Source organism: Fundulus heteroclitus, unplaced genomic scaffold (assembly GCF_011125445.2).
Source record: "Fundulus heteroclitus isolate FHET01 unplaced genomic scaffold, MU-UCD_Fhet_4.1 scaffold_170, whole genome shotgun sequence".
NCBI lineage: Eukaryota > Metazoa > Chordata > Actinopteri > Cyprinodontiformes > Fundulidae > Fundulus > Fundulus heteroclitus.
Window position 1 is genome coordinate 196,699 of NW_023396582.1, and position 27,500 is coordinate 224,198.

The following is a 27,500-nucleotide window of genomic DNA, read 5'->3' on the forward strand; positions in this document are numbered from 1 at the left end:
CGTCGTGCCTCCAGCAGAGAGCACTGCTTGGTTGGACGTGAGCGCCATCGACCTGCCTCTACTTCCAGATCGAAGATGGCGGTCTCTGTGTTCCGCGGCGTGCGGCTGCTCTCTATCGGAGACGCGAACGGAGACATACAGCGACACTCAGAGCAGCAGCCGCTGCGGCTAGAAGTGAAAACTTCACAAGACGCTGCCCTCCTCAATCTCTCCAATGGTGAGTCGGACTGTTTGTTTCAGGAAGAGCTCTGTGGAGGCTCGGCCTGACTCAGCTGCTAATGCTCGCTGCTAATGTGGACGGCGGTAGCTTTAGCCAACAAGGAGCTGCTCCGTGTGGAGACCACCTCGCTCCCCCTTTCTAGAGAAAACTCCACATCTTTTCTGGCTCATTTGGGATTCTGAATCGTGCACACTTTGGGGTCTAGATGGCTTAAAACGAGGTCCCATGCTCGGGGTACCGCGGCTATCAACATGCACAGTAGTTGTAACAGCGAGCGCCGTAGCTAACTAATGGGAACTAGTTAAAATAATCCCAGCAGCCTGCCTTTATCAGGAGCGCGGTAACCCCAGGCAGCTGCACCCACTTAAAGCCTTCTGGGTTTGTTCGTTTTGGATTTGGTCTCAGTCGTGTGAGCTGCGGTTTTCTAAGTCAGCGTGGTCCGGTTTTGTCCCGCGAGGAGCCGGCTCAACAGGGGGGTGCTTAGCTTGAATTAGCCGCTCTCTCGCAGCGGATTCGCGGCAGAGACCGAGGGACGGGACTTCCGAGCCGCCGCCGTGCTCCGCGGTTCTGGCGGCGCGGCACGACGCGCGGGACCCGAGGTGCAGCGGTTCACTTCGGCTTTCCTGGAGCGGCGGCTTCGCGTTAAAGCCAGGCGGTTTTAGTAGCGCTGCCACGCCGGGCCCTCATTACTTATGCATTCATCTTTGTTCTCATTGGAACAATGGCTCCGTCCGCTTCCCCGCCGCCTCCTGCGTGAAGGCAGCGTCAGACACGTTCCCCCCCGGAGGGAAAACGGCCGCGAGGCGCTGCTGTCCGACTCCAGGCTGGTGCCGAGACTCCAAAGCGAGCCCTGCTTTAGTTACTGCTTAGAAAGAGGCGAAAACAGCGCAGCCAGGCCTCCAGACAGAGGACCGCAGGACGTTAGAGTGGTTTGATCATATAATAAAGGGAGTATAAAATACAGCAAAGTTTATAAAGGTTCGATATGAAAGTAAAAAAATGAATTTGTGGTGTTAGACGTTTTAATAATTCATGATATAACTATATTTAGGGATAATGAATCTATAAAATAACACCTTTTTATGGTTCTTTAGCTGAGCGAGCTGATCATTATTGAACTATTTTCCAGTAAATCTATCAAACAGTGTCTAGTTGCTTCTGTAGATCCACTGAACTAGTTTGTGTTCCTGTGAGCTTCACAGAGACCATTATAGTGTGACCCCTGAGACGTTTTATTTACAGCAATGGCTGCATGTTCAGAATTATGGACATAAGTCCTGTATAATAGACTCTCTCTTCTGATACTGTTTGCATGGTAGTTTTTCGGTTGTTGTCGGGCAGGTTTTCATCTGTAGTGGCATTCATCTGGTTCTTTGTTTCTAAAATGTATCATCGTGTGTACAATCTTGTTTTTGCTGGAACTTTGTGATTGAATGTGGGAAACGATGAATTTCCTTCTTTGCAAACGACTTGGCGATTTTATGTTGGGTTGTGTCGTTTAACTGCCTTCAGAGTGGATCTGCTGAGAATCCTCACTAATGTACTGTCATTTCACAGAGGTGTCATTCCTGCTTGAAATGATCGGATAGCTGAAAGTGACAGGAAGCCATATCAATCACAGGGATCGAAAGCTGAAGTGTCCTTTTTCCTTTCTTTCAGGCATGGTTCATGGTTTGAAAATAGTAATATTATATTTGGGTTTGGCCCACTCTGTTCACGGTGGTCCTTAATATTAATGTTGTTAAACTTTTCCCTAACCTTCTCATTTCTCCTTGACCAATCAGTGAACAGCAGTCTGTTGACATCACGACCTGACCCTAGTCCACTCTGATCGGCCCTACTCCTGAGCCGGCTCTGCGCTGTAAAACTGTTGCTGTAATGCTCATAAGCAGGCGGAGCCGAGTAGAGCTGGCCCAAATGGAGCCGGTGTAAAAGGGTTCATTTATGTGGCTGACCCACTGAGCTATATTATACACTGGAGTGCTAATAGCCCGCTGTTAGAACGAGTCGCTTTGAAGCCACCAGCCGCCATATTGGTACTCCCTATTTTCCTCCAGTAACTAGGGAATATGTGCGCTACAGCATCGAATAACGAGGATTTTCTCATGTTCAGTGGGGCTTAAAACTTTTTAAAATGTCAAATGCCATATACTTTTATGTTATGTTCTAAAACTATCAAGTACTGAGAAAGTCATGTGCTGAAATATTTTGCATTTTATATATATATATATATATATATATATATATATATATATATATATATATATATATATATATATATATATATATATATATATATATATATATATATATATATATATAAATAAAAATACAGCACGAAGCTCCTGGGCTGTTTTCTCTACCCCTACCAGGAGTAGAGGAGTTCCTCCTACTTCTATTATCACCTAATTTGGTGGTTTAAAAACCAGATATTCTTGCCTGCAGAAGTCGGTCTCTGAGAGTTTTTCCTGATCTCTCTCATATTTCTGTCCAGCTTGTGTCAAATTTGGCATCTCAAAGGTTGCAACATATTTCGCTGCATGCTTTCTGTCTGCTGGCAGGAGCGTGTGTGTTCAGCCTGTGTGTGAACCAGGGATGAGAATAGGAATGGCCATGAAAAGCAGCAAATTATCAGTTATCGTATCAGTTTAAATTTTTTATATCGTGCTTCACTAGATGAATGTTATCAATTAATGAGTTAATCTAAAGTTGATTGGTCTTGTCGATCGACTATTAATTGATAAGCGGCCATTTTCTTAAAAACCTGAGTGCTCTCTTGTATCAAGAGGGTGTTCCCATAATGTGCAGTGCTACATTTTTTACATGTCAAATTTAAAAAGAGGCACATCATTATATGTTAACAATTTATTGTGCCACCTATAATAAATACTGACCGAATAAAGAGAAAATTTGCTTTTCTCCCACATTATTAAACTTAGACGTATTTATAAAATATAACAAAACAGGAACCTGTTAGGTTACTGAATAGAAACAAATAAGATGAATAGAATAAAATGAGTGAAACACTTATAATCCCCATGAAAGCCCTCATCCCAGTCCACACCTCCGCGTATGTATTCACAAGCTTTCTCCTGTGAACCAGCCTAACCACTCTCCATTGTGAGAGGTTCCAGGTGAACCTAAGCTCTAAAAAGGCCTGCCAGCAGGTCTATAAAGCTTGGAGCTCCACACTGCTCCAGACATTCTGAACTGAGAAAGTTTCCTCGATGGGAAGTGAAACATCTTCAGCTTCAGAATAGAAGTCCAGTTGTTTCATATTTTAACCTTTTTTTGGATTTCCTTTGGGCTTAATAAAGTAGATTTAAATTGAATATCTTTTTCCATCATATTGTCATCACATCCTCGCCTTCTGAGTGTATCAGTAAGTTTTGGTTGAGAAGTTGATTCTGCTCTGCCAGACAGCCCGGCTGAATGGCACTATTTAGGTAGTAACCTAAGAAGAGTTTATGTTTAAAACCAGAAACTGCATAAAGGGCTTTTTGGATCCTTATCATCATTACTCAGTGTAAAATAAACCCACACTGGACCCCGTTTGGACTGTACCACGCTGGCTCTTCCATGATGATTTTTCTTATTACAACTTCTGTGGCTCCACTGTAGAATAGGAGCTGGTGCCCTCTTCTGGGTGGAGGCCATACTACAACACCAAGAGAAGGTCTTGAAGCCGACGTTATCAGTTAGTCTAATAAACTATTTATTGTTAGTGGATTATTTATTTGCATCCCTACGACCCAGCCTGACTCTGGGTCAGCAACACACAGTTGAAAGCAGCGGAGCAACTATATAGGGGCAGAAGTAGCTCATGGTGCAATCTGGCTTTATTTAGATGGACACCGATAGCCCAATGACCGGGTTCTGTTGGTCTGACGGCGCAGTGCTCCGTTCTGCTCAGGTAGTCAGAACATAATGGCTGTTTCATAAAATTACCCTGGATTAAGAAACCGTCTGGATGCAAGAAGCTTTGCAGCTTTTGGCGGGACGTGGTTCCTGAAAATGTTCTATTTCAAAAGCAAAACAAGGAATGAGAGGTTGCCTTTTCAAGCAAATGTGCTGTGAATCTGTTGAAATTAGTATCATGGATTTGTTCTGATAGAAAATGAAGGTTTAGTCAAGATGTCCTTCATTGTCTTTGGTTCTTTCTGAATAAACATAAAACCAGAACATTTTGGCCAGAAGCTGCTGATTTCTTGTTCTGTATTTAACATGGTAAACGTTGAGCAGCTGCTGGATGTTCCTGCTTAGCTTTAACTCAGTTGCTGCCTGCCGTCCGGTTGTGTCCCTGTGTGAAGCAGCGCCTCAGAAGCTGTCTTCTCTCTAATGTCTTTAACAGCTTTGCTGCTAATAAACCCAGCGTGGCTGAGCTCATAAGAAAAGGGAGCTTGTGGAAATGACCAAGTAAAAATAGCCCATGTTGAGTGTTTTGTTCAGTGGCTGCTGGCCCAGTTAGCCAAGCTTCCAGTTATTGCCTGTTCTGCTTTCTCTTGATGAATGAATGACCCGGACACATTTACTAGCTTTAGCTAATCTTAGCTTGTCCTGGGGTAATTCTTTGTGATTTATGCTCATTAGATCGTGACTGACATCCATGTTTCCATCTGCAGTTCAGCCATCGCAGTCTAAGCTGTAGATCCATTATAAATTAGAGCAGAAAGCATGAGGTGGTGAGAAGAAGCAAACACTGAAACAAGCCTGCTTCAGGACTGACTCAGAGATGCCCCAAGCCGGCCGGCCGGCGCTGCCCAGGCAGTGGAGGGCAGAGTGGGGGCAGTTTCTAGGTGGTAAAGTGATGTTAGCGGCATCGTTCCTAACAATCAAAGCAGCAACACCTTTTCAGCAAGATGCTCGCAATTCCAGCTCCTGACTTGTCACGGGGGCAAGTCTCTGAGGGAGACGGTCTTATTCCTGAACCCAGGGCTGTTGTGTAGACATTGACCGGAACAGGAAAAATCAGCTGCAGTAGCAGCCCTCCAACCCACAGAGGTCAGCATTACAGTGGCTTTAGGCCACATATCGCAGAATTAAACAAGTTTATATGAAAATGTCTAAATTTGCACCATAACATAGAGATACTTCAGGCCCAATTTATACAGTTTATCTGCAAAACAAAGTTGATTTGGGGTTCAGCTACTCTTTAACAACTAGAATCTCCCAGAAGGCCCTGGTCCTGGCTAGCGTTAGCTCAAGCCTAGAGTTTAGCTAGAAACAGTCTTCTCTGGGTCTCGCCCAGTTTTCTGCTGTTCCTGTTGCCTCACGTCACTCTCTGCTACAGGATGGATGCTCTTAAAGGCATACTATGCAACATTTTTCAGTTAATTAATGTGTTCCATACCATTTTGGATGATTAAATGAGTCATTTCAGGTCGAACAAAGGTTTTCTCGGCCGCCCTGGGGGTCTGTGGGGGAAATACCGCACTTGCAAGAGCAAGAGCTCACGGCCCGCACCCACAGAAGTCTTGCTTTACGGGGAGAACTCCATGTGTTTTTGCCCTGCCATTCACTATATGCACGCGCGAAAGCAACAACATAAACATGCAAGCATATCGAGTTTTATTTTTATTATTATTATTATTATTTTTTTTTTATTTTTTTTTTTTTTATGTTGGCGAGACGCTACCGCGGCAGCCGCGGCGAGGCGGCGGCGGCGGCCGCGGCTTGGCGAGGCGGTGGCGGTAGCGTCTCGCCAACATAAAAAAAAAAAAAAAAAAAAATAATAATAATAATAATAAAACGGACGAGGCGGCTGCGGCAGGGGCCGCGGCTTGGCGAGGCGGCGGCGGCGGCGGCAGCGGCCTCGCCAAGATAGCGCTGCGGGAAGCTTGATGTTCATACCTTCACTGTGTTAGTCATTGTTTGTACTGCCGTTTTTTCCACTTTTCGTTGCGTTCGCCTGTCTGCTAAGCTCAAAACAACCGCGCCTGGCTTGATGGAGAACCCAGAACAGCTGAGCATCTTTACGACAGTGCACTTTTACTTTCGCCCTCTGGGGGGAGCCTCGCTGGAAAATCAACCCCGGTTGCATAGTATACCTTTAATGCTCAATGGTACTTTTTAATCAGCATCATATGCTTTTTATTACAGTAGGCTGACAGGAAGGGGGGTGAGACATGTGGCAAAGGACCACAGGTTGGATTTGAACCCGTCGACCGCGTCGAGGACTAAGGCCTCCGTATATAGGTTGCGCTACCTGCTGCGCCACAAGCGCGCCCAGAGGCACTTATAACCCAACCTGCTGAGAGGGATAACTGGTCTCCCCACATCTACCAGTGGTTACTGTGACGCGGTCATAGGTGATGGCACACTCACGTGCCAGAGTGGTTTGTGTTCATTTGGGCTACGCCGCCTTTTGTTTGGATAAACCACACATTTAACAGGAAGAGGCATCAACCCCACAGTTGTCTGGATGATCTGTGATGATGATCGTTCAGAGACAGCCAGCTCCTCGTTTTGGACTTTGTGCTGTAGAAGAGCTTAAAGGGAACAGAGCCAGGTGTGTGGCGGGCTTTCCTCTCAGGATGCAGTCACATAACAGCTCTTTATGATCTGGCTCAGCCTGTTAAACAACCACACCGCTTTACTGCCCACTGGTGGATTTGCATAGGGAAATATATTAAAAAAAATACAGTGAGGATTTTTACAACAAAACACGTCCTGTCAAACTGGTCAGAAAAGGCTGTCTTTTTTTATTTTACAGTGAGGAGTGTAAATATCGAACCAGGAATTGCACTTGAAACTGCACTTCACTAAAAAAAGCAAAGAACCTGCAATGTTTTGTAGGATGGAAAGACTTGTTGTCAGAGCTCCATTAACAAAGGGCGAGGAACCTTTCTGAAAACCCAACCTGAACCTCAACCTGGTCCCTGGGGGAAGTCGTTGGAGCCAGGGTCCGAAATTAACACTCGCCAGATGCCAAATGCGAGCAAATTTCAGAGGTTCTAGCTGCCACATGGCGAGTAAATGTTTGCACCAAAGAAGTTGTTTTCAGTCATCGTTTGGGTGGGTGCTTCTTCACGTTCCTCTGCTTTCAGCTCATATGACAACAAATGCGCATGTACACAAACACTTGCACACGTGACATGAGAACTACAGCAACTATGATATGTCCGTTTGCTAACAGCTAGCGTTTAGCTCAGGCTGATGACGTAGCGGGATTATGTGGAGATATTTACCAGGGGTCAGTCAGAATGAATATTTTGGCCGGTAAAGGATATGCTTGGCCGGTGAATAAGGAAGTTAATTTCGGACACTGGTTGGAGCCTTGCAATCGTGTTTTTTCCACCACCATTCAAGCCTATAAAGTGGGTTAGAGCAGTTGAACATGGCACAGAGTGCACTGGTGATTGTCTGCTCGTATATTAAGGCTTTACAGCCTAAAGACCAACGCCTGGAAGCCTTATGTTCACGTAGCTCTTCACACAAATTACAGTTACAGCGCAGTTTGTTTGGTTGCCATAGCGTTCCATCTCATATGACTCGCGCATGGAACGTCGATTTATTTATTTTTACATTTTGAATTGAGGTTTATTGAATGTTGTAAGGTTCAATTTAAAATGACAGGAAACACTGTCTTCACTATCCTGTCTTTGTTCAATATAAAAATGATTTTTCATAGTTTACACTACAAATTAGAAACCTTTGGGCGTTTACTCCTTTTATCTGTAACTGACCTGCAGTTTCCAACTATTTACGCTGTTTTGTTTTAGTCAGGCACGGAGAGTTTGTCATTGAATCCCACCTGTTGCTCATTCATTTCTTTGGCGTTGTTTAGCAGTTGCTTTTTATCATCTCAACAAAATATATTTGTGTTGTTAGCAAATAATCTTCATGTTTTGAAAAATTTGGGGGCCCAACACTGATCCCTGATGTACGCCACAAGTAACGTCCACATTCAGAGCCAACATCTCCCAGCAGTACAGGTTTACTGTATGCACGATATTCTCCCCGTTTTTATTAGCACGTCAAGATTTATTATATCAATAGCTTGTGTTCAACAGAAGAAATAGTTCAACAACAATCTTTTTTTTTTTATTATAGCGTTTCCCGCAGGAATTTGATTAGACGAGGCGTCTAAGTGTTGGGGAAGGGGGGGGGCGGACAACACGCTTTCCGCGGGGGGGACAACACGCTTTCCGCGGAGCGGGGGGGGGGGGGGGGGTGGACGACAAGTTTTCTTTCCGCGGACCGACTCGCGGAGCGGGGGGTATCCATGTGTTTTTTCCCTGCCATTCACGCACGCGCGTGTTAACGTCACTTTTTTTTTTTTTTTTTTTTTGGAAACGTTGGCGTGGCGGGGGCGTGAGTTTGGCGAGGCGGCCGCCACGCCAAGATAGCGCTGCGGGAAACCCTGATATAGCAGGTATACTTGCTTCTGCAGGTGATCAAATGTTTTTGATATTTTGGGCCTTAACCCAAAGTGACTTTCACTGATTCATTTGTGCTTTCCTCTGAAGGATTTGAGTCTAATAGGAAATTCTTTGTATTTCCTTATTATTCCAAAAGCCATGGCAGTAGAGCGGTGTGTAGTGGGTGAAGTGATGTTTGTCCCATATTTGTATAATGTGATTACTTTAGCCGTTATCATTCTTTCTGGAAATGATAGTGGTAAACGCTTGTGAATGTAATGGATATTAACCAAGTTAATGTCATGCAGACTTTGGTCTGTAATTGTCTTCACACCACCAGTGATCTTTCTGCCATTGTGTTGAGAAACGCAGAACTAGTTTAACTATTAAAGCTTCTGTCCAGTTTCTCAGCAGTCCAGGGTGCGTCTGGGGTGTCTTTTGATAAATCTAGGATAAATCTTAATATATCCACTTACCTGTTTTTGTATATTAAGATTCAGCTTCTTTGGTTCTTAATTGTATTACATTTTTGTGAAAGTCTATCACAGCAGACTATAAAGAGTAAATCAATTTTATTGTCATTTAGTTTGCTTGTTTAAAAAGGACATTAATGTTCCTGCTGAAGTCCCAGGCTTGTCCAGCCACCATCCGGCTCCGTTCCTCCACCGCTGCCACCAGCCTCTGCTGTTAGGACCGTTTTAAAGCCGCTTGTTGCCTCTCACCTTTCGCCTACGTGCTGCCATGCATTGATGAAATGCTACCACCCTCTCCAATGTTGTAAATGCATAATTCTCATCATTATTTGTTTGTTTAAAAATGGATTTATTGGCTGACTCAGTTTAAATGTGCTTTTAAGATGTCACATCATGTGTTTCTGTTCGTCTACAGGAGAGGAGACGAGTGTGTTCAAGTGTTCAGTTTCCCGTGACACAGAGTGCAGCCGCGTAGGGAAGCAGTCGTTCATCATCACTTTAGGCTGCAACAGCGTCCTCCTGCAGTTCTCCTCGCCCGCAGGTAAGCGGCACCATCAGACGAGAAGCCTTCACCGCGCTTCTCTGCTGTAGCACACATGGATATAACTGCTCTCATAGATGACAAGGAATTGGATAGAAAAAGGATGTTGTTAAAACCCAGTTGTCAATGAAAAGTGTGTAATGTGTCAGTGTTTGTGCTCTGCTTCAGACTTCCAGTCCTTTTATAACCTTCTGAAGAACTGCCGGGGCCATGCTGGCGAGTGCTCAGTCTTCAGTGAAAGAACAGAGGAGTCCTCTGCTGTACAGTATTTCCAGGTGAGGAGAACACAGCAAACAGCTCTGGATCTTTTTTAGAAATCACTAGATAAAGGATGACGGTATGCTTGGTAAACTGCATTTAATTCAAGCATATTTCTTTATTCTGTGGATCATTTAATGGCTGGCTTGAATCTTCCTGGCTTTTAGATTACAGCCCAGCTAGAATCAGCACCTCCCTTCCTTCTCACCTGCCGGACTAGTTCTAGTTTATTAGAACCTGGAAAGGACAAAGGCAGCCACTCTGGCTTACTCTCCACATTTCTCTAGTGCTTCATGGTGCTCTAGCAAGACATGAAAACTAGAAATATGTAATGTAGGAGTAATAAACTTAACCCTTCTGTTCTCACTCATGGTTTTACTTCATCAGTGCAAAAAATAAAAAACAAATTCTCTTCAAGATACTTCTGTTCGTCTTTCCAAATTCATCCTGGAATGGCCAAACAGAACCGGGTCGCTGTAACTCCAGTGTGCTTTCACACAGCAGGTTAGCGTCATAGAGTCCTGTGTGGTCCTTGTCCTCCGTCCTCATCTACGTGGCATCCTCTCCCCAGCTCAGGGTTTTTATGGCACACATGATGCTGATATCCCACGAAGGCCTCGTTTTGATGTGAGAGTGTAGAGGACAGCTGTTGGTGCGCATATCTGGATTTGCATGGAGCCAGTGTTTTATCACAGCACATGAAGAGCATCTTTAAAAGCTGCACTCTTGTGGCTGAACGGCTGCTTCTTCTAATGTCTCTGTTCCAGTGCTCTGCTTTGGACAAAACCAAAGCTTTCGGTAAAAGAGCCATATTTGGCGTTTGACACAAATGGTTTTGGGGAGCAGTACAGGGAATCTGACGAGAGTGGATAGGAGATGGATGGAGCTCCAGTATATCCAGAACGATCCAGGAAGAAAAGCAGTCACAGTAGACCTGCGACCGGGGCGGAGGTTCACCCTGAGCTGACACTCAGTCGGTTCTGATAAAATGTTTCTGTTTACGCCCAAAATAACTTCCTGTTCTCTGGTGTTCCAACAGTTTTACGGCTACCTCTCCCAGCAACAGAATATGATGCAGGACTATGTTCGGACAGGGACTTACCAACGAGCTATTCTCCAGAACCACACTGACTTCAAGGACAAGGTAACCTCCTGAACTAAGTCACCTGTCAGTTATTTTAAGTGTTTTGCTTAACAGAAAGCAACATTTTCTGCAGATTTGTTCAGTGACCTTCAAAGATTTTCCTTGAAGGCAACCTGGAGACGTCGTCTAAGTCTGCGTGCTTGTTTGGTGCTTAGAAATAAGATTTGTGAGAATGTGCCAAAACAGTGCTTGACATCTTTGTAGAACTATAATGTGAACTGTTGCTGGCAGTAACCACACGTTTTTCTGTTGTCCAGGTGGTTCTGGATGTGGGCTGTGGATCAGGAATCCTCTCTTTCTTCGCTGCCCAAGCTGGAGCCAGGAAGGTGTATGCAGTGGAGGCCAGCACCATGGCCCAGCATGCTGAGGTCCATACCAATACATACGGCCAGATTTCCCTTTACAGCCGCATTTGCTGGCTCCCCTGGGAAAGAGAATTCAGAATCTGAAAAATTCACCCTTTACTGCAGTAGCATAATCTTTCATTTGAGTATGTTTGCTGATATTGCGTGTGTAGAAACAATGCTGTCAATACATTCTACAAAGCTCGATAGTCAGCAGGGTCACCTCCGTTTGACAAGCATTGAGCATTGATCTGGTCCAGAGTCCTGCTTCCCCTCCAATGCTCTCTCCTTCTCAACTTCCCCGACAGGTTTTCTGTGATTTGGGTCAAGTGACGGATTGGTTGGTAGAATGCTGACTGAAAGTGTTCTGTTACTTTGACCGTATGAGTTACTTCATTGTTATGTTGAAAGCCCTAGTGATGACCCGTTGTCACTTTAAAGGCAGATCCCTGGTATTTTAAATATTCCTCGATTTCATGCTGTCAAACAAGGCTCCCGGATTCTCTACCGTATTCAACATTGGACAATAGTTTTTGTTACATCTGCAGGGTAGTAAAGTTGCATTAAAAGAAAGAAGTTTCTATAAGTTGTTGTCGTTAGGCCCTTTTTGAAAGAAACTTGCTAGTGGGGTCTGAAAAGTCGCTAAATGGGCAACGCTGGAATGTCCTCTCTAGTTTCCCTTCCCTCTGGAGAGCAGCGCAGTAGCTGCTAGCCAGTAAGCAACAAAGCCGCTCAGGTCAATGGATATTCGGAGCATTACGGTACACTGTGTCACTACCTGATCAGACCCCTGAACTGTCTATACGACTGCCTGACTGTAATGTCCAAACTAGAAGTGCATTCATATAAAGACCCCCACATACTCGGCGTACTTCACTCTGTGGATGTCTGTGCATACTCAAAGTGGACTTTGCGCATACAGGTATGTGCAGAGCTCAATCTTTATGACCGTGGTTTCACACTATAAACTTGTCAGAGGCAAGAAGTCTTTACAGCAAACAGTTTTATATGTGACACTGAGCTTTATACACCGAGCTGCTCCAAGAAGGCGGTTGCAAGGACACACGGCATCACAGTCCCTCTCTGTTCTCACTGACAGGTGGGAGCCTGCTGGAAAAGAAATGAAGCTCTAGGTGCTCAGCTAGCTAATCACACATTTTACCATCCATTCCACCACTTCGTCCCACTGGCAGAAGGTGAATTGTAGGAATTTGCTATAAGAAATGTAGGCAATAGTACGCTATGAAGGGTAAAACGTCCACAGAGAGTCAGCGCGTAGTCCACCAAGCTCACAGTAAGTGCACAGTACGCCCAAGTATGTGGGAGCCTTTAGGAAGCCCATGCCCCGAGTACGCACTAGCAACAATAAACCTAGTAAGATAATTCAGTATAAAAGTTACGTTTATTTTGGCCTTATGTTAGAAACAGGGCAGTGTAGTCCAACTACTCTGTCCTTCTGACAGACAGATACAGAGCTGTGTATGTGAAGGGGCAGAGTGATATTACACACTTGGGAAGAATATTTAGTATGCTTTATAATCCGATGTGCCTTAATGTCCGAAAAATACAGTAACTTTATAATGCTGTTAGGAGAACATTTTGATCTGCTAGAGTTTTCTCCGCCATGTTGCTCCAACGCTCTGGTGGTATTTTAGAGCAGGGAGGGGCTAAGCCCTGGGTGGCAGCTGTTCACATGCATGTACATGGTGGGAAATATGTTATCGTATATTGCTAATAATTTATCACCTTGCGATGAAACCAATAAATTCCCACCGTCTATACTGTGCGCGACACACCTTCAGTACAAACAACCACTGTTGCCATAACAGTGACTTTGTTGCTACATTTAGGGAGTTTTCAGACCCTTTAGTGACGTTTTTTTTCTTTCAGAAAAGCAACTGGCAAAAAATCTAGCGATTTTTCTCTGTGTTGTTGGACACTTTGGCGACAACACGTAAAAGCATCGATCGGTCTGCAGTTTACTGTTTTTAGCGGGCAGTAAGTGCCGCTGTGAGCCCTGCCCACCTTCCAAAGTCATGCTGTGTCCTGGCTGCTGCCTGCAGCCCGCCTGCTGAAGCCACAAGGAGGACGAGACCCGTTCCACTGTGTGTCCACGTTTCACATGAATAACACTTGTGCAAAGATGCACTGAAAGACTGATGTTAATTATTTTTTTACTGAATCGTCGCTGCACTAAAATAAATCTCTGCTTGAAGAGAGCGAACAGTCTCCCCCCTGCGTTAAAATGCTCTGCTCAGACTGTCTGCAGTTTGTTTGAGCTCATCACGTCAGATCTGGATAACCATCGAAGGTCTAATCTCATTGAAGCTTTTTTCCTGGTAATATCAAGACTTTACTCTCATATCATTACCGCTTTATTCTGGCACTATTATGACATCTTCTTCTAACTAAAATGTTTTACTGTGGCCCAGTCATGCACATTTGGTTCGCACAAAATGAATACATTTATTTAGTGCGGGTATGGGCAAAGCATGTAAAGTAATGAGATTGTTTCATAAAGTCATTAGTAGTTCTAAGTATATTTAGTGTTTTGTACCACTTGCCAACAATGATATTCGTCTCCCCATCAACATGAATCCCATGCTCAAATATGCACACCAGGCGATGACATCATCTTGCAACTTTTAGAGATGTATATCTTTTTTAAATCATCACTTATTGTAACCATGATAAAACCTAGGAATAATCGTGATACTTTTTTTTTTTTTATTCCATATCGTCCATCCCTGGTACACGCACAGTCCGGCCCGGCTCTGTAAACAAGAGACTAGAGAACAACACAGAGAGCTGCATTGTGACGTCACACCGTAGTCCATCTGAAATATTACCTTTAATTCTTCACTTCAATATTCTTTAGTTATTTCTATCTAAAATATTTACGTTTTGCTTATTGCTCCTTTAAGAACTATTAATACAAGAAACTACTTTTTCTACTTCCCACATCTATTTGAAGTCGAGCTGGGTTATTAATAAAATTTTAGTTGTAAAATAACCAGCAGAGTTTATGGAGCTGCTTCTCGTCCTGTAATACTGAAACTAAATAAGCATTAACGCTCCACATCATGGTACAAAAACACATTTCTGGCTTGTAAAGGAATAACTGAGTAATGCTGTCTTTTAACACAATCAGGGAACTTTGCACCACTAACTCTAAACAACAGTGTGTGCGTTTGTTGGAGAGTTAGCAGAACTCTGCCTTAACTGAGCTTTTCTAAAGCCTGCCATGGTTTCCTCATCCATCATGTTCCAGGACATACTGAAGGATAAAACCAAGCAGGTCTGCTGTAACATGCTCCTCTTCCTGTTATCATCTTACGTAGAAGGCTGAATGAAGAGCTGATGCGCCTTCATAGAATCTACAGTTTCCTTCTGGTTTGGGACTACATTTGTAGTTTCCTCATGCTGATACTAATAAGAAAATATTAGTTTTCTTCCCTCAGTAACGACATCCACACTGAAGGGCAATTTTGTCATTATGACCTGCTGGGCTTTGTGTTCACTGATCAGAAGATCTTATTTTCTTTAGTATTTTTCTTTGAGCAGCTGATCACCAATCAGGACCTGTCGAGCACATAACTTGATTCCAGTCTCAGGCCAGATTATGGATTCATGCATCGCTCCAGTTTTAACTTGCCTTACACGGCAGAGCAAGGCTGTGAAACACTGGGAGAATCACTTTTTTACCTAGCCGTTGTTGTCCTGCAGGTGCTGGTGAATAGCAACCGTCTCGGTGAGCGTGTTGTCGTCATCCCCGGGAAGGTGGAGGAAGTGTCACTACCTGAGCAAGTGGACATCATTATTTCAGAGCCGATGGGCTACATGCTGTTCAACGAGCGGATGCTGGAGAGCTACCTGCATGCCAAAAAGTTCCTCAAACCCAACGGTGAGGACGTCCGGGACGATCTCAAAAGACATGAAATGCATGCTCTGACAGGTTTTGCCCATGTGTCCTGCATATCCATTTGAAAGCCTGTGTTTGACTCGCTCCTGCTGGGGGTCTGTTTCAGGTAAAATGTTCCCCACCATCGGAGACGTGCACCTGGCTCCCTTCACAGATGAGCAGCTCTACATGGAGCAGTTCACCAAGGCCAACTTCTGGTAAGGAGGAGCGAGACACAGCTGGAAAGATGGGTGGAAGTCAGACGCTGTTAATACTCGACCATTTTAGCCCAATGCTGAGCTCAACTTTGTTTTGTTGAAAACAAAATGCTCATTTGTTTTGTCAGCACAAATGCTTTTTGAGTCAGCATGTGTCTTTGTATAAAGGAAATATTGAGGCAGCAGAAATCCCAAGCTTGGTGTATAGAGCTGATTGTTTAGAGATCAAATCAAAGACAATTCCTCATTTCCGCTTTCCCCTTTCTCTCAGTCAGCATTTTTCCCATCGGCGGTTTGTTACTGTTGCATTCGTGAGAATCAGTGCATTGCTGTATGTCTGAACTGGAAGTAGAGCCGTGGACTGTAGTTTATCATAGAAGCTCAGGCTGCCATGCTCCTTACAGGTTTATCCTCTGGCTCGCTTTTGTCTCCGTTTTAATATGTTAGGTGAAACAAACAGCAGTTAAGTCTTCTTCTACCTAACTTAACCCATGGGAGTGGTCTGGATGATTTGAAAATGGGGTGGAGATGAGGGTGATGGGAAGGCGGCCTTCCAACTCATCAACACAAATAAATCATTCAAACACCAGTGGAAACATTCAAAAAGCTACTCAGTCATTTTAAGAATGGTTTGATTAATGTGCCCTATAAAGGTAAATATTTATAGTTTTTTGTTGATTATTAAGATGTCTATCAAGGATCTTTATCGTGCAATTTTTAATAAAATGCAAATAGGAATATCCAAACTTGATTCTCCTTTCATTGAGCCAAGAAATTCCTTTCCTTTCAGAAACAAATGTCTTGGCTGAATGACAATAATTGTAAATCTTAGTTTTAGTATCTAGACTTCACCATGGAGTGTTACTGTATTCTTGTTGCAGTCCAGCTCTTTTAGCTATTTACTCGTCTCAATAACTGTATCTTGATTAATATACTGTATTTATTTATGACAGATTGCAGGAATTTTAATATTTGACTGTGACATTTCTCCTGAAATCTTAGTGAAGTTTGTTGAGAGAGAATGAATTTGCTTCCTGCATCTGGAAGAATCACCATAGCCTGCTGAATCGAGCTGGATGCATGATTGCAGTTTTTCAGAGTCATCTGTTACCTTTCACACCTGCTGTTTCTGGATTCTTGGCTCTGGTTCTCCAACTGCTTGTGATGCAACACCTCTGTGCATTACACCTGTAGGTTTAGTGGGAATGAAGCTAGTCATAGGGCGAATAGACCCTTATTTCAATGATCTGTCCCATGAATCCCTCCTGAGCACCAGAGGGCAGTGCTGAAACCACTAAATGTTCCCCTCACACATGCGCCATTCAAGTAATAATACAATGGAGTCCTACCTGTGACACACCGGGTGACCAATCAGAACCTATGTAGTCTGACGTCACCTGAGGCTCTGTTCCTTTTTGTTCTTCTCGCATGCAGTTTGTTTTGCATGGCTTCGGCTTAAAGAAAAACTAATGGCTTCTTCCATTGGACACCGTGTCACCTGTTGGCTGGAGTAGCGGCGTATCACCCTCCTAAGGGCTGTGACCATTGATGGGTACCAAATACGATACTTCTATATCCTGTTGGTACAACCGAGTACCGATTCCCGTAAAATCAAAGGATGCCATGTTTCGGTACCTAAACGCATTACTGCAACACTGAGGGAGTGGAAGAATGGCCGACTTTCCATGCCAGGCATGAACACAGTAGCCGCTGGTCCAGTCAACAAAGCAAGCACGGCTGATAGAAAACGCTGGAAATTATGGCTCCACTTTCCAAGATGCGCTGCAGATTCCGCTTGCTGCAATATTTGTGAGGCGAAGTGCAAGGCCAGCGGCGGGAATACTTCTGATCTGAGCCTGGGTATAATTTATGATGGTAGCGTTATCTGCCCCCTTGATTTATTATTTTTTTTAATTTTCAGTTGGGAAAGCATGTTCCATGTTGAGATTGAATTTTTTTTTATCCGCATGCGTTGAAAATGGGATTGAATATTTTCCTGGCTATCTATATCGACTTTGAAATTTTAGTATGGTGAGAACCCTAGTAGAGACTGCCTGACCGTGGAACAGCATGGAGTCCAAGATTATGCCGGTGTACCTGCTGCCCTGAGATAGCTGACCGTTTCCTGTTTCCATATCTATGTACGCCACATCTGAGGACCACGATGCCTGTCAATCATCTCTTATTATTCCAATAGCTGCTCTCAACAGCTGCAACAACCTGCAGCCTCATGTAATATCTAACGGATGGTTCTCTGTATTGTTTGCCTTCCTTCCTGACTTACAGAAATCCATCCATTTGAGGTGAAATACTTTGCAGTGTGAGTAATCTAAAATGTAGATCTCTGTTCCCCCCCCCCCCCCTCAGGTATCAGCCCTCCTTCCACGGTGTAGACCTGTCTGCTCTCAGAGGAGCTGCCGTTGACGAGTACTTCCGCCAGCCGATTGTGGTGGGTAACTCACAGAAAGGCAGATGATCTTCCACGTGGTTTAGTGTTGACCTGGTGCTAGATGAACGCAGGCCTGAGCCGTCTGTGGTTCAGTGAGCAGCAGTAATGCTCTACTGATGTTCTCCCCTGCAGGACACGTTTGACATCCGCATTCTGATGGCCAAGTCAGTTAAATACACAGTCAACTTCTTAGAGGCCAAAGAGGAGGACCTCTACAGGTATAGGACCAGTTTCTTTCTCTGCAGATGTGGATGAATGTCTCCTTATTGACGTTTTGCCCTCTATCTACAGGATAGAGATTCCTTTCAAGTTCCACATGATGCACTCGGGCCTGGTGCATGGCCTGGCCTTCTGGTTTGATGTGGCCTTTATGGGATCAGTGTAAGTCCTCTGACCACAGACATGCTGCTTTTCAGTCGAACTATATTTCAAATGTTTTTCTCATGCTTGTCCTCCCTGTAGGATGACAGTATGGCTGTCCACGGCTCCCACAGAGCCGCTCACCCATTGGTACCAGGTACGCTGCCTGCTGCAGTCTCCCCTCTTTGCTAAAGCTGGGGACACGCTGTCCGGGACTGCACTGCTGGTGGCCAACAAAAGGTAGGTTCAATAATTCCCCCCCCCCCCCCCCCCCCCCAAGTCCAAATTGTTGATGTCCAGTGCTTAGAGTTCATCAGATAAAGACTGAATTGGTGACCAAGGTGTTCAGAGCTCAATCCTTGCCAAGTAGCTTTTCCTCAGAATCAGCTGTCATTCAACAAGTCCAGGGGACTTACTATAAACTCTCTTCTCAGGGGTCCCGCAGGATCACAAAAAAGTCTGAAAATGTCTAAAATCTGAAAGTTTTAATTAAAGTCCTTAAGTCTTAGTTTGCCAAAACATTGGCAATGCTAAACATGAAAGTTACAGGTCGAGTGCCCCCTAGTGGCTAAACGTTGCACAATACTGCTATAAATTGAATTCATAATGGGCTTATGAGGTCTTAAAAAGGTGTTAAATTGAACTTAACCAAACCTGCAAGAACCCTGCTTCTAATGTCAGTGATGTAGAAAGCCGTGCTGAAGATTATTCTAAATCAGTGCTTGTAGTTTTCTGCACACTCATCTGATAATCTACAGATGTTTTTTTTTTTTTTTTTTTTACCTGATTTGTACTCCCTTACACTTCCCCATTGCCCCTATTCTACATACAGCACTTTGCAAAAGTGTCCAGAACTCTACATCTTGTCCCTTTTGCTACAACCACAAGTTTAAGTCTATTATGGGATTCTATGGGAGTGGACCAACACAAAGCAGGCCAGAGTTGTGAGGAGGAAAGAAAATGTTTCAGTTAAATGAAAAAAATTCTTTTCTGATTATATAAATTGGGAAAAGTGCAACTAGTTGCCTCCAGAAGTCAACTAATTGGTAAAGAATAGTCTTCCTGTGTGTAGTTAAATCTCAGTATGAATGCAGCTGTTCTGTGAAGATTTCTAAAGGATTTTTATTATTATTATTATTATTAACAACATTTGAGAATAACCAGCATCACGAAGACCAAGGAACCCAGCAGACGGGTCAGGGAGGACATTGTGGTCCAGTTTAACGCAGGCTTAGGTTCTACAACAATTGTCCAAGCTTGGAGCATCTCCCAGAGCTCTGATCAATCCATTGGCCATGGAGAGAGGATGGACCACCTGCAGACCCACCAAGACATGGAAGTCCACCTAGACTGGACAAGGACAGCTTTGATCAGAAAAGCAGGCGGGGGGACCTCAGTAGAAGCTGCAGAGGTCATCAGCTTGGGTGGAAGAATCTGTTGACAAGAGTGTTAAAGAGCCCTCTGCAGATCGAGCCTTTATTAAAGAGTCAGTAACAAAGCTGTTGATGAAAGAAAGGGATACTTCCCATTTCCTGTTTCACCACATGCCATCAGAGGGTCACAGTAAACATGTGGTGTGAAAAACTGTTTGCATCCCTTCCTGATTTCTAATTTTTTGACTTTTTGTTACATTTAGTTTTACAGAACATCTAATAAATTAACATTTCAAAGATGACAAGTAAACACAAAAGGCTGTTTTTAGATTAAGGTTTTTATTATTAGAGTAAAAGATCAACCCCTCCACCTCACCCCAAAAAGAACAAATAAAACATAACTTAGCTGGTTTATCACACCTGAGTTCATCTTCTCTAGTCACTCAGGCCTGATCACTGCCTCCTTGTTCTCTATCAAGAGATGACTTAAACAGGACCAGCCTGACAAGGTAAAGTACATCAAAAGGTCCTCAAAAGTTAGACGTCATTCTGAGCTCCAAAGAAATTCAGGAACAGATGAGAAAGAAATTGAGATCTATCAGTCTGGAAAGGGTTAAGAAGCCATTTCCAAAGCTTCTGGACTCTAGAGAACCACTGTGAGAGCCGTTATGCTGAAATGGTGAAAACATGGAGCAGTGTTGAACCTTCCTAGGAGTGGCAGGTCGACCAAAATGACCCCAAGAGCGCCACAACCACTCATCCAGTTGGTCACAAAAGACCCCAGAGCAGCATCCAGACAACCGCAGGCCTCACCGCCTCCTTTAAGGTCAGCGTTCATGCTGCCACCATCAAAAAGACATTTTCTGCCTTAATAATAAAAACCTTCATTTAAAAACTGCATTTTGTACATACTGGTGTTGTCTTTGACTAATATTTAAACTTGACTGATGTTCTAAAACTCTTAAGCGTGACAAACATGCAAAAACCTAAGAAATCAGGAAGGGGGTCTACACTGGTTCACACCACTGTAGCAGGAAGTGCTGCGGTCAGATGAGATCAGAATGAATTAACCTGATTTGCATACTATCCACACAAAGTATGATGTTGGCCGCATCACACTGAGCTTAAATACAGTCCTGGACTAAAACATCTAAAAAATATTCTGGTTAGAATGGCCCAGTCAAAGTTCAGACCTAAATCTAACTGAATCTGGTGCAATACTTTCCATCCCAACTGTCCTAGCTTTATCTATTTCACCAATGATGGTGGTCTGTAAAACAGCCTAGCTGGTAGAAACGTACCCCAAAAGAGCAGCAGCTAGAAGTGCAGGGTGCTGAATACCAGTGCATGTTACACTTTATTTAACGCTCGTTATAATCCAATTTTTCCCCTCAGACAAAGCTACGACATCAGTATTGTTGCCCAGGTGGACCAGACAGGATCAAAGTCCAGCAACCTCCTGGACTTGAAGAACCCTTTTTTCAGGTGAGTTCTTCTTCTGACCGCGTCTGATTGACTGGGATCACAGGGGACAACATATCCCGAGGAGCGCGTTGTCTTTCATTTCCAACAATGTTTGTTTCTGTATGTTCAGGTACACAGGCACCACACCCAACCCCCCTCCTGGCTCCCACTACAACTCCCCATCTGAGAACATGTGGAACACAGGGGCAGCCTACAGTATGGGTCAGGGGATGGCTGTATCAGGTGATCACAGAACCACCCAGATTAAAGGTCCTTCATCTAAGTCTAAGGGACCCACGTTTAGATTTGCCACCGGCTACCCACCTAACTGAGGAGAAAACACATCCTCCCCTCTATCTGCTCACCAGTCGTTCCGGCTCCCTTCCTCAGGCAGGAGGCTATTTTAAGGCTGCGGGCAGAACTTAAAACCCTCTCTCAGCTTTCTGACTGAATATGAAGGCAGAGCCCTGCAGAGAATCGAGGTGCTGGGATGATAGGAGCGCCACAAAAAATGACAAAGCACTCCACACTTCAGGGAGCAAATATACACAACTTTGTTTTTACGCCACCAAGCCTTCACACAGTGTTGCAATTCTTTATTTTCATGTAGTTTATTCTTTTAGTTTGCTGTAATCCAGTCAGGCTTGGTGTTTGTGCTCTGAGCAAATCAGGTTGATTTGACATGCCCACTTTGATGGAATAAGATTGAATACTAAGCATCTATAGAGCTTATTCTCACATGCAAGCTTCAAGTCAAACTGGAAGCAGTTTCCCATTAGGGGATTTATATAAATATGTTTTTGCACACGTCCGGTCACGTTCCAGTACTTAGACACAGTCAGTGCTTGATTCACTTGCTTTAAAGTAGCATTAGGTGATCCATAGACTGAACTTGCATAGCACTGTTTACCTAAACTATTGGGTTCCACTGACATAAAAGCAGCATTCATTTATTTTACCGTGTCCTTACACTAACTTTCTCATTCTCCCTGCACTTCTCACAAACATGCTTCCATTTATTGAGTTTCACTCGGCTCAGTAGGCTGCTCTGGGTTACGTGTCTGGTCCAGGCAATTGGACGGTCCTGTGAAGGAATCAAAGTCCTAACCTGTTCATTACCAGACAAATACAGCTGAGCCAATGATCTACATTAGTGTCCTGATAAAGTATTTCTGATTCTGATCATGTCCTCCCACTCACCAATGACCTTCTGGGTGCTACGGTCTCTCCACTGGCTGTTACCAAGAAGTAGGGCTGGGCAATATGGCTTAAAAATAAAATCTCACATTTGAAATAAATCCATTTAAACACATCCCCCCCCCCTCGTTTTTGTGTCACAATAATGAATAAATGATTTTAAAACCTTTTCTATCAAGCATTTCGTCTTGGAGTTGATCTGAATTCAAGGTGCAACTAAATACCAGCTGTGGAATCATGCTTGTAAAACAAGATGGCTGCCCTGCAGTTGTAAACAATGAACATATAAAATGTTTGCTGCTAGTGGTTTTACACTGAGATAAGAACAGACTTCACTTGTGTAACTTCAAACTAACTTAAAATAATGAGTAAATCAATAAATTAAAGTGCCTCATACAATGGTAAAAAAAGTTTCCTCTACAATATTTTGGTAATATATTTTCCTAAACCTATATTCAGCATTGCTGCTGTTCTTTTCATGGAAGCCCAATAAGTGCTTTGACAAAATAAAATAAAATCCATATTTTTCATATGAAACCTCAAGTAGGTTTAAATTCAAATTCGATTTTATTTATATAGCGGCAATTCATGAAACATGTCATCTCGAGGCACTTTACAAAGTCAAATTCAATCATATTATACACATTGGTCAAAAATGTCCTATCTAAGGGAACCCAGTTGTTTGCTTCAAAGTCCCGACAAGCAGCATTCACTCCTGGAGAAGCGTAGAGCCACAGGGAGAGTCGTCTGCATTGTCCATGGCTTTGCAGCAATCCCTCATACTGAGCAAGCATGAAGCGACAGTGGAGAGAAAAACTCCCCATTAACGGGAAGGAAAAACCTCCAGCAGAACCGGGCTCAGTATGAACAGTCATCTGCCTCGACCGACTGGGGTTACAGAAGACAGAGCAGAGACACAACAAGAGAGACAAAAAAGCACAGAAGCACACATTGATCTAGTAATCTGTTCTACATTAGATGGTAATAGCGGGTGAGCCGTCTTCTCTGGATGATGTCACAGTTAACAGAACGCCAGACCAGGTGTACCTACTATGAAGAAAAAAGAGAGAGAGCAAAAAGTTAAAAGCTGAAATGACGACAAGCAGTGGAAAACTGAAGAACAGTAGAACTCAGTAGAGTGAGAAAAATAGGCCCTGATGTCCTCCAGTAGCCTAAGCCTATAGCAGCATAACTATAGAGGTAGCTCAGGGTAACATGAGCCACTCTAACTCTATAAGCTTTGTAAAAAATTCATTGATTAAATCGATTTATTGCCCAGCCCTGCAGAGAAGCCAAAGATATTTAGTTCCAACTATAGTTTTTCAGCCTTGTCATGCCGGCCCAGCACAGGGTTTCCTGAAAGAAGAAAGCTACTATAATGTTCTGACAGGGCGTCACCTAAACCACATCATTACTTTCTCTGCCTATCTGACTCAACTCTTTAGCTAGTCTCTCCCTTTTTCATTGATGATTTGACTTGAAGTATATTCAAGTTTTGTAAAATATTTTCTAGTTAAATAGTAGACAAAACTTCAGAGAAGTGGTCTTGCTGCATAAACTCTTTAAACATCATTTTCAGTGGCTAGTTTGAGCTGCTCTCTTAGACCCTCTGAGGATATCGGAGCTCAGCAACTAAACATTCTTTCAATGAAAACAACATCGTAATGGGCAGTGAAGGCTGAGATCAGCTAGATACTGTGCGGGCCTTTTAACACAGTTTTCAAAGCATGTGAAACCATGTTAAATCTTAGATTGTAAAACGGATGTAAGCCAGTTTTCTCAGGAAGAATCTGCTGAACGTAAATATGTGGTGAATGCTAACTGCTTTGTTTGCTCTTTGTCCCCATCAGGGATGCCAGCAGCTTATGACCTCAGCACAGTCATCGGCAGTGGCCCAGCTGTGTCTCACAACAACCTCATCCCTCTAGGTAGGAACCTCAGCCTCTCCATATCCACCGTACGGAGCCAGGGAAGCAACTCTAGCATTTCTGGCTGTAGAACAAATTGCCAGGTCCCGTTATGAGCAGTAAGGGTAGGAAAGCATGGTGAAACATTTTTGAAGTGGTCATGTGATGCAAAGCGCAGGCAGCAGCCACAGTTTGACTGATCTGAGAAATGCGCTGATCAGCAGAACCTGATGCAGATAACATGAGGAGGGTGTGCAGTGAATGTTCTGAATGCATGAGGACCAAACGGCAGGAAAGTCCCTGAACATGTTCAGGTGCAGTGAGTTGTGGACTATGTCCGTGTAACCACGAGCACACATGGTCCAGGATCTCAGTCATTGAACAATGAGGGATCATCTTTGGGGAATCCACAGCTAACGGGAGCTGTTGAGGAAGGGAGGGTTTTCCATTTCCATGGGTTTAGTGGATAAATATGAAGTGAATCACTGAAGAATGGCACACTGTAACAGACATACCCCTGAGGGGACTTAAGAGGATAGTGCAGTCACCCAATCCACAAGCTCCACAGAGATCTAACACAATACGTTTAGCACATTATTGGCCTGCTGAAATACAGGAACTGGTCCCTACAGTCCTAATGAAGCAGATTCTATACTGTAATGGCCCATTTGTCCAAGATATACTAGCATGTGCTCCCTAGTCTGCTTACAAAGTGGTGCTGTTGGGTTGCCATAGTTACTACCTGGCATCACGTAGCCACAGAGGGAAACAACATGCTAGAAGTTGGGACTGATGCTTTCTTCTGACTGCTGTCCCTTCTGATTGCTCACAGTAAACACAGGGATTGTAAACCACACCCACTCACGGATGGGCTCCATCATGAGCACAGGAATAGTTCAAGGTAACCTCCCGTACAGAAAGCATCTCAGCAAGCATCGTTCTAGACAGTCCTGACCGCAGCGCTCTGTTCTCTTTCAGGAGCCACAACGGGCCAGTCGGGCCCCAGCAGCAGCGGTACTTACTATCCCATCACCAACCAGTTCACCATGGGCGGCGCTGCCATCTCCATGGCTTCACCTATGGTCATACCCAGCAACACCATGCATTATGGCAGTTAAAATGAAGATCTTCTAAAGACATATTTGACCCTCTGCACCTCCCCGCATGACAGGAACTTCCCTCTGATCCCTCATGGACCCGCCATCTGCAACCAAAACCAGGAAACCAAAACTAGTGCTGTGCTGGCATTTCCCTGACCTGTTCACCGGCCTCTTTCCTGTTCAGTCCACCACCAGACAAACAGATGAACGCCTCTCTATCCGTCCACTCTCGCTGAAGGCTGAAGCCTCCTTTTAGTCCTCCCCTGTGGATCTTAAGGAGCTGTTCATCTCTGACACACAGATTATACCCCTGTTGCTCAACATCTATGTGCTGTTGACGGAGTCCATCCACACACTGTTCCTTCTTTCCCCTTTTTTTAAGTGTTTTGACCCTTTAAGTTGTTGTTTTCACCTGAGTATCAGCTGTTGGCTCGAAACCAGCATCATTCCGTTCTCACGGCGCTGTACAGCAGGGACTCTAAAGCTTTCTGTCCCATCCCAGCATCTCATCCCTGGGCTTCTGTCTTCCTGTTTACATTGTGAATCCACGTTTCAAGGCCTGACTCCACTTTGTTCAGCCACACTTAAAAGTGAATGAAGTAGCACTTTGTGTGTGAAACCTTCAGGTCAGGTCTTGATTTCGAAGTTTGTTTTACCGCGACACTGAAGGAAACGTCAGTTTTTAGCAGAGACATGCTGGTCACCTTCCATGCTGGGCGATGGTATCAGACCTGTAATGATCTGCCAGATGTGTGTGTCTGAAGAATATATACTCACTCATGTTACCACTACTTAAGATGTACTTGCTGCAAACGAGAATGAGTAAATTCACCAGGCAGGTAGTGACTTTCTATTTGTTAAAATTTTAAAAGATGTACGTTGAGAAAACTCAACAGCAGCGCTGGTGTAGCTTTCATTTTTGTGTCAGCCCACAGTATCATATTAGGAAGGAATCTTCTCCAAGGTCTCTCAATCAGAAACAGCAGGGAGCAGTGTTTCACAGCTATTTTCACACTGATGGTTGTTCAGTTCTGCTTCTGATTTTAAACTCTTAGATGATGGGTTATTAAATGAATGTGCTAATGATAACTGATCTAGAAGAAGACCGTTGCATAGATGGACGGAGAGCGTTTTGGGGCTCCTTGCTTAACGGTAATCGGTGACGCGTCTCATTGCAAAACATTGCACATATAAACGGCTTGGATCTACGGTAAGGGTAGCTGTATCAAGATCTTTTACAATTTGGAGGTAAAATTGGTCTATTAATATGCTGTTTCAGAAGTTGACCAAAAAGTCACTTGTTGTTGCTATTAAATGGTCTGACAGCCATTTAAGTTTAAGAAGCACTTGGACACAGACAGCTGAGAGATGCCAGTTAAAGATTTTATTCTAGCTACTCAACATGGAAGGTGATTAATGTGATACTCTAAAAGGTTTAGTCAAGCCTAGACGTGGGTTCACCCGGCTCCTCCAGGCATCTGTGTTCTTACCTTAAGATAACGCAGCTTTATTCTGGCTCCATTTGAGGAAAAAGCTGGAAGAACGAAGCAGTCAACTGGAACCATGGCTGAAACGGCGGCTCCACTCATGCTCCTCTGTTTCCCCAGCTTCAGAATTCCCTGAGCCTGTCAAAAGAAGACTTTTATGTCCAGGCTTGGGAGACAGAGCTCCTCATCCGTTCACTTACGTATGACCATCAACATATCATTGTTGTCTACACAGCCTCCACCCACATCCACTTTTATCAGTACAGGAAGGTGAGAGACTGACACTTTTATGCATTACTTCCAGTGTCACAACTATTGGAACTTGATTTTGCAAGTTTTAGGAGAGCTTAGAAAAATGTCTCTTAGTAGGAACTATTTTGTTTTGAATTTTTTGTTGTTTTTTTCTCTTTCACAAGAAAACAGAAAAAGAAAAAAAATTCTGAAATTAAATGTGGAAATGTTTCAACCCATCCCGGAATCCTGGAATGTTGTAGTACTTTAGTTTTTTCCTTTCTCTTTGTAAAATAGACTGTGGACGCAGCAGATGTTTTCCATGTGCTAGAGTCATACTGTCCCTTTCGTCGTGGATTCATGCTCTCTGTATTCAAATAGTGGCATCCACTGTTGCCCATGGAACGGTGTAAAGGATTGCTGTCATTTGTGTGTGTTGACCAACGAGAAATAACATCTTTGATGCTGTCTGA

General features: G+C 43.8%; 1 protein-coding gene across 1 annotated transcript; it reads left to right on the forward strand.

The window, feature by feature from the left end:
• carm1 (coactivator-associated arginine methyltransferase 1) lies at window positions 1–27,500 on the forward strand. The gene is made up of 16 exons (XM_012880899.3): window positions 1–217; window positions 9,469–9,594; window positions 9,763–9,869; window positions 10,892–10,996; window positions 11,254–11,364; window positions 15,067–15,244; window positions 15,369–15,459; window positions 17,827–17,908; window positions 18,041–18,126; window positions 18,200–18,289; window positions 18,371–18,508; window positions 21,037–21,126; window positions 21,236–21,348; window positions 24,153–24,230; window positions 25,042–25,110; window positions 25,188–27,500. The coding sequence occupies exons 1-16, from the start codon at window positions 76–78 to the stop codon at window positions 25,325–25,327; spliced, it is 1,746 nt and encodes a 581-aa protein (XP_012736353.1). The 5' UTR covers window positions 1–75; the 3' UTR covers window positions 25,328–27,500.

What these genes read in the sequence shown, in the direction of transcription:
- carm1 (XM_012880899.3), top strand. Translation starts at nt 76, where the DNA reads ATGGCGGTCTCTGTGTTCCGCGGCGTGCGGCTGCTCTCTATCGGAGAC. An exon ending in GCAGTTCTCCTCGCCCGCAG is followed by an intron (nt 9,595 to 9,762) that starts GTAAGCGGCACC and finishes GCTCTGCTTCAG; the next exon opens with ACTTCCAGTCCTTTTATAAC. An exon ending in ACTTCCGCCAGCCGATTGTG is followed by an intron (nt 17,909 to 18,040) that starts GTGGGTAACTCA and finishes TCTCCCCTGCAG; the next exon opens with GACACGTTTGACATCCGCAT.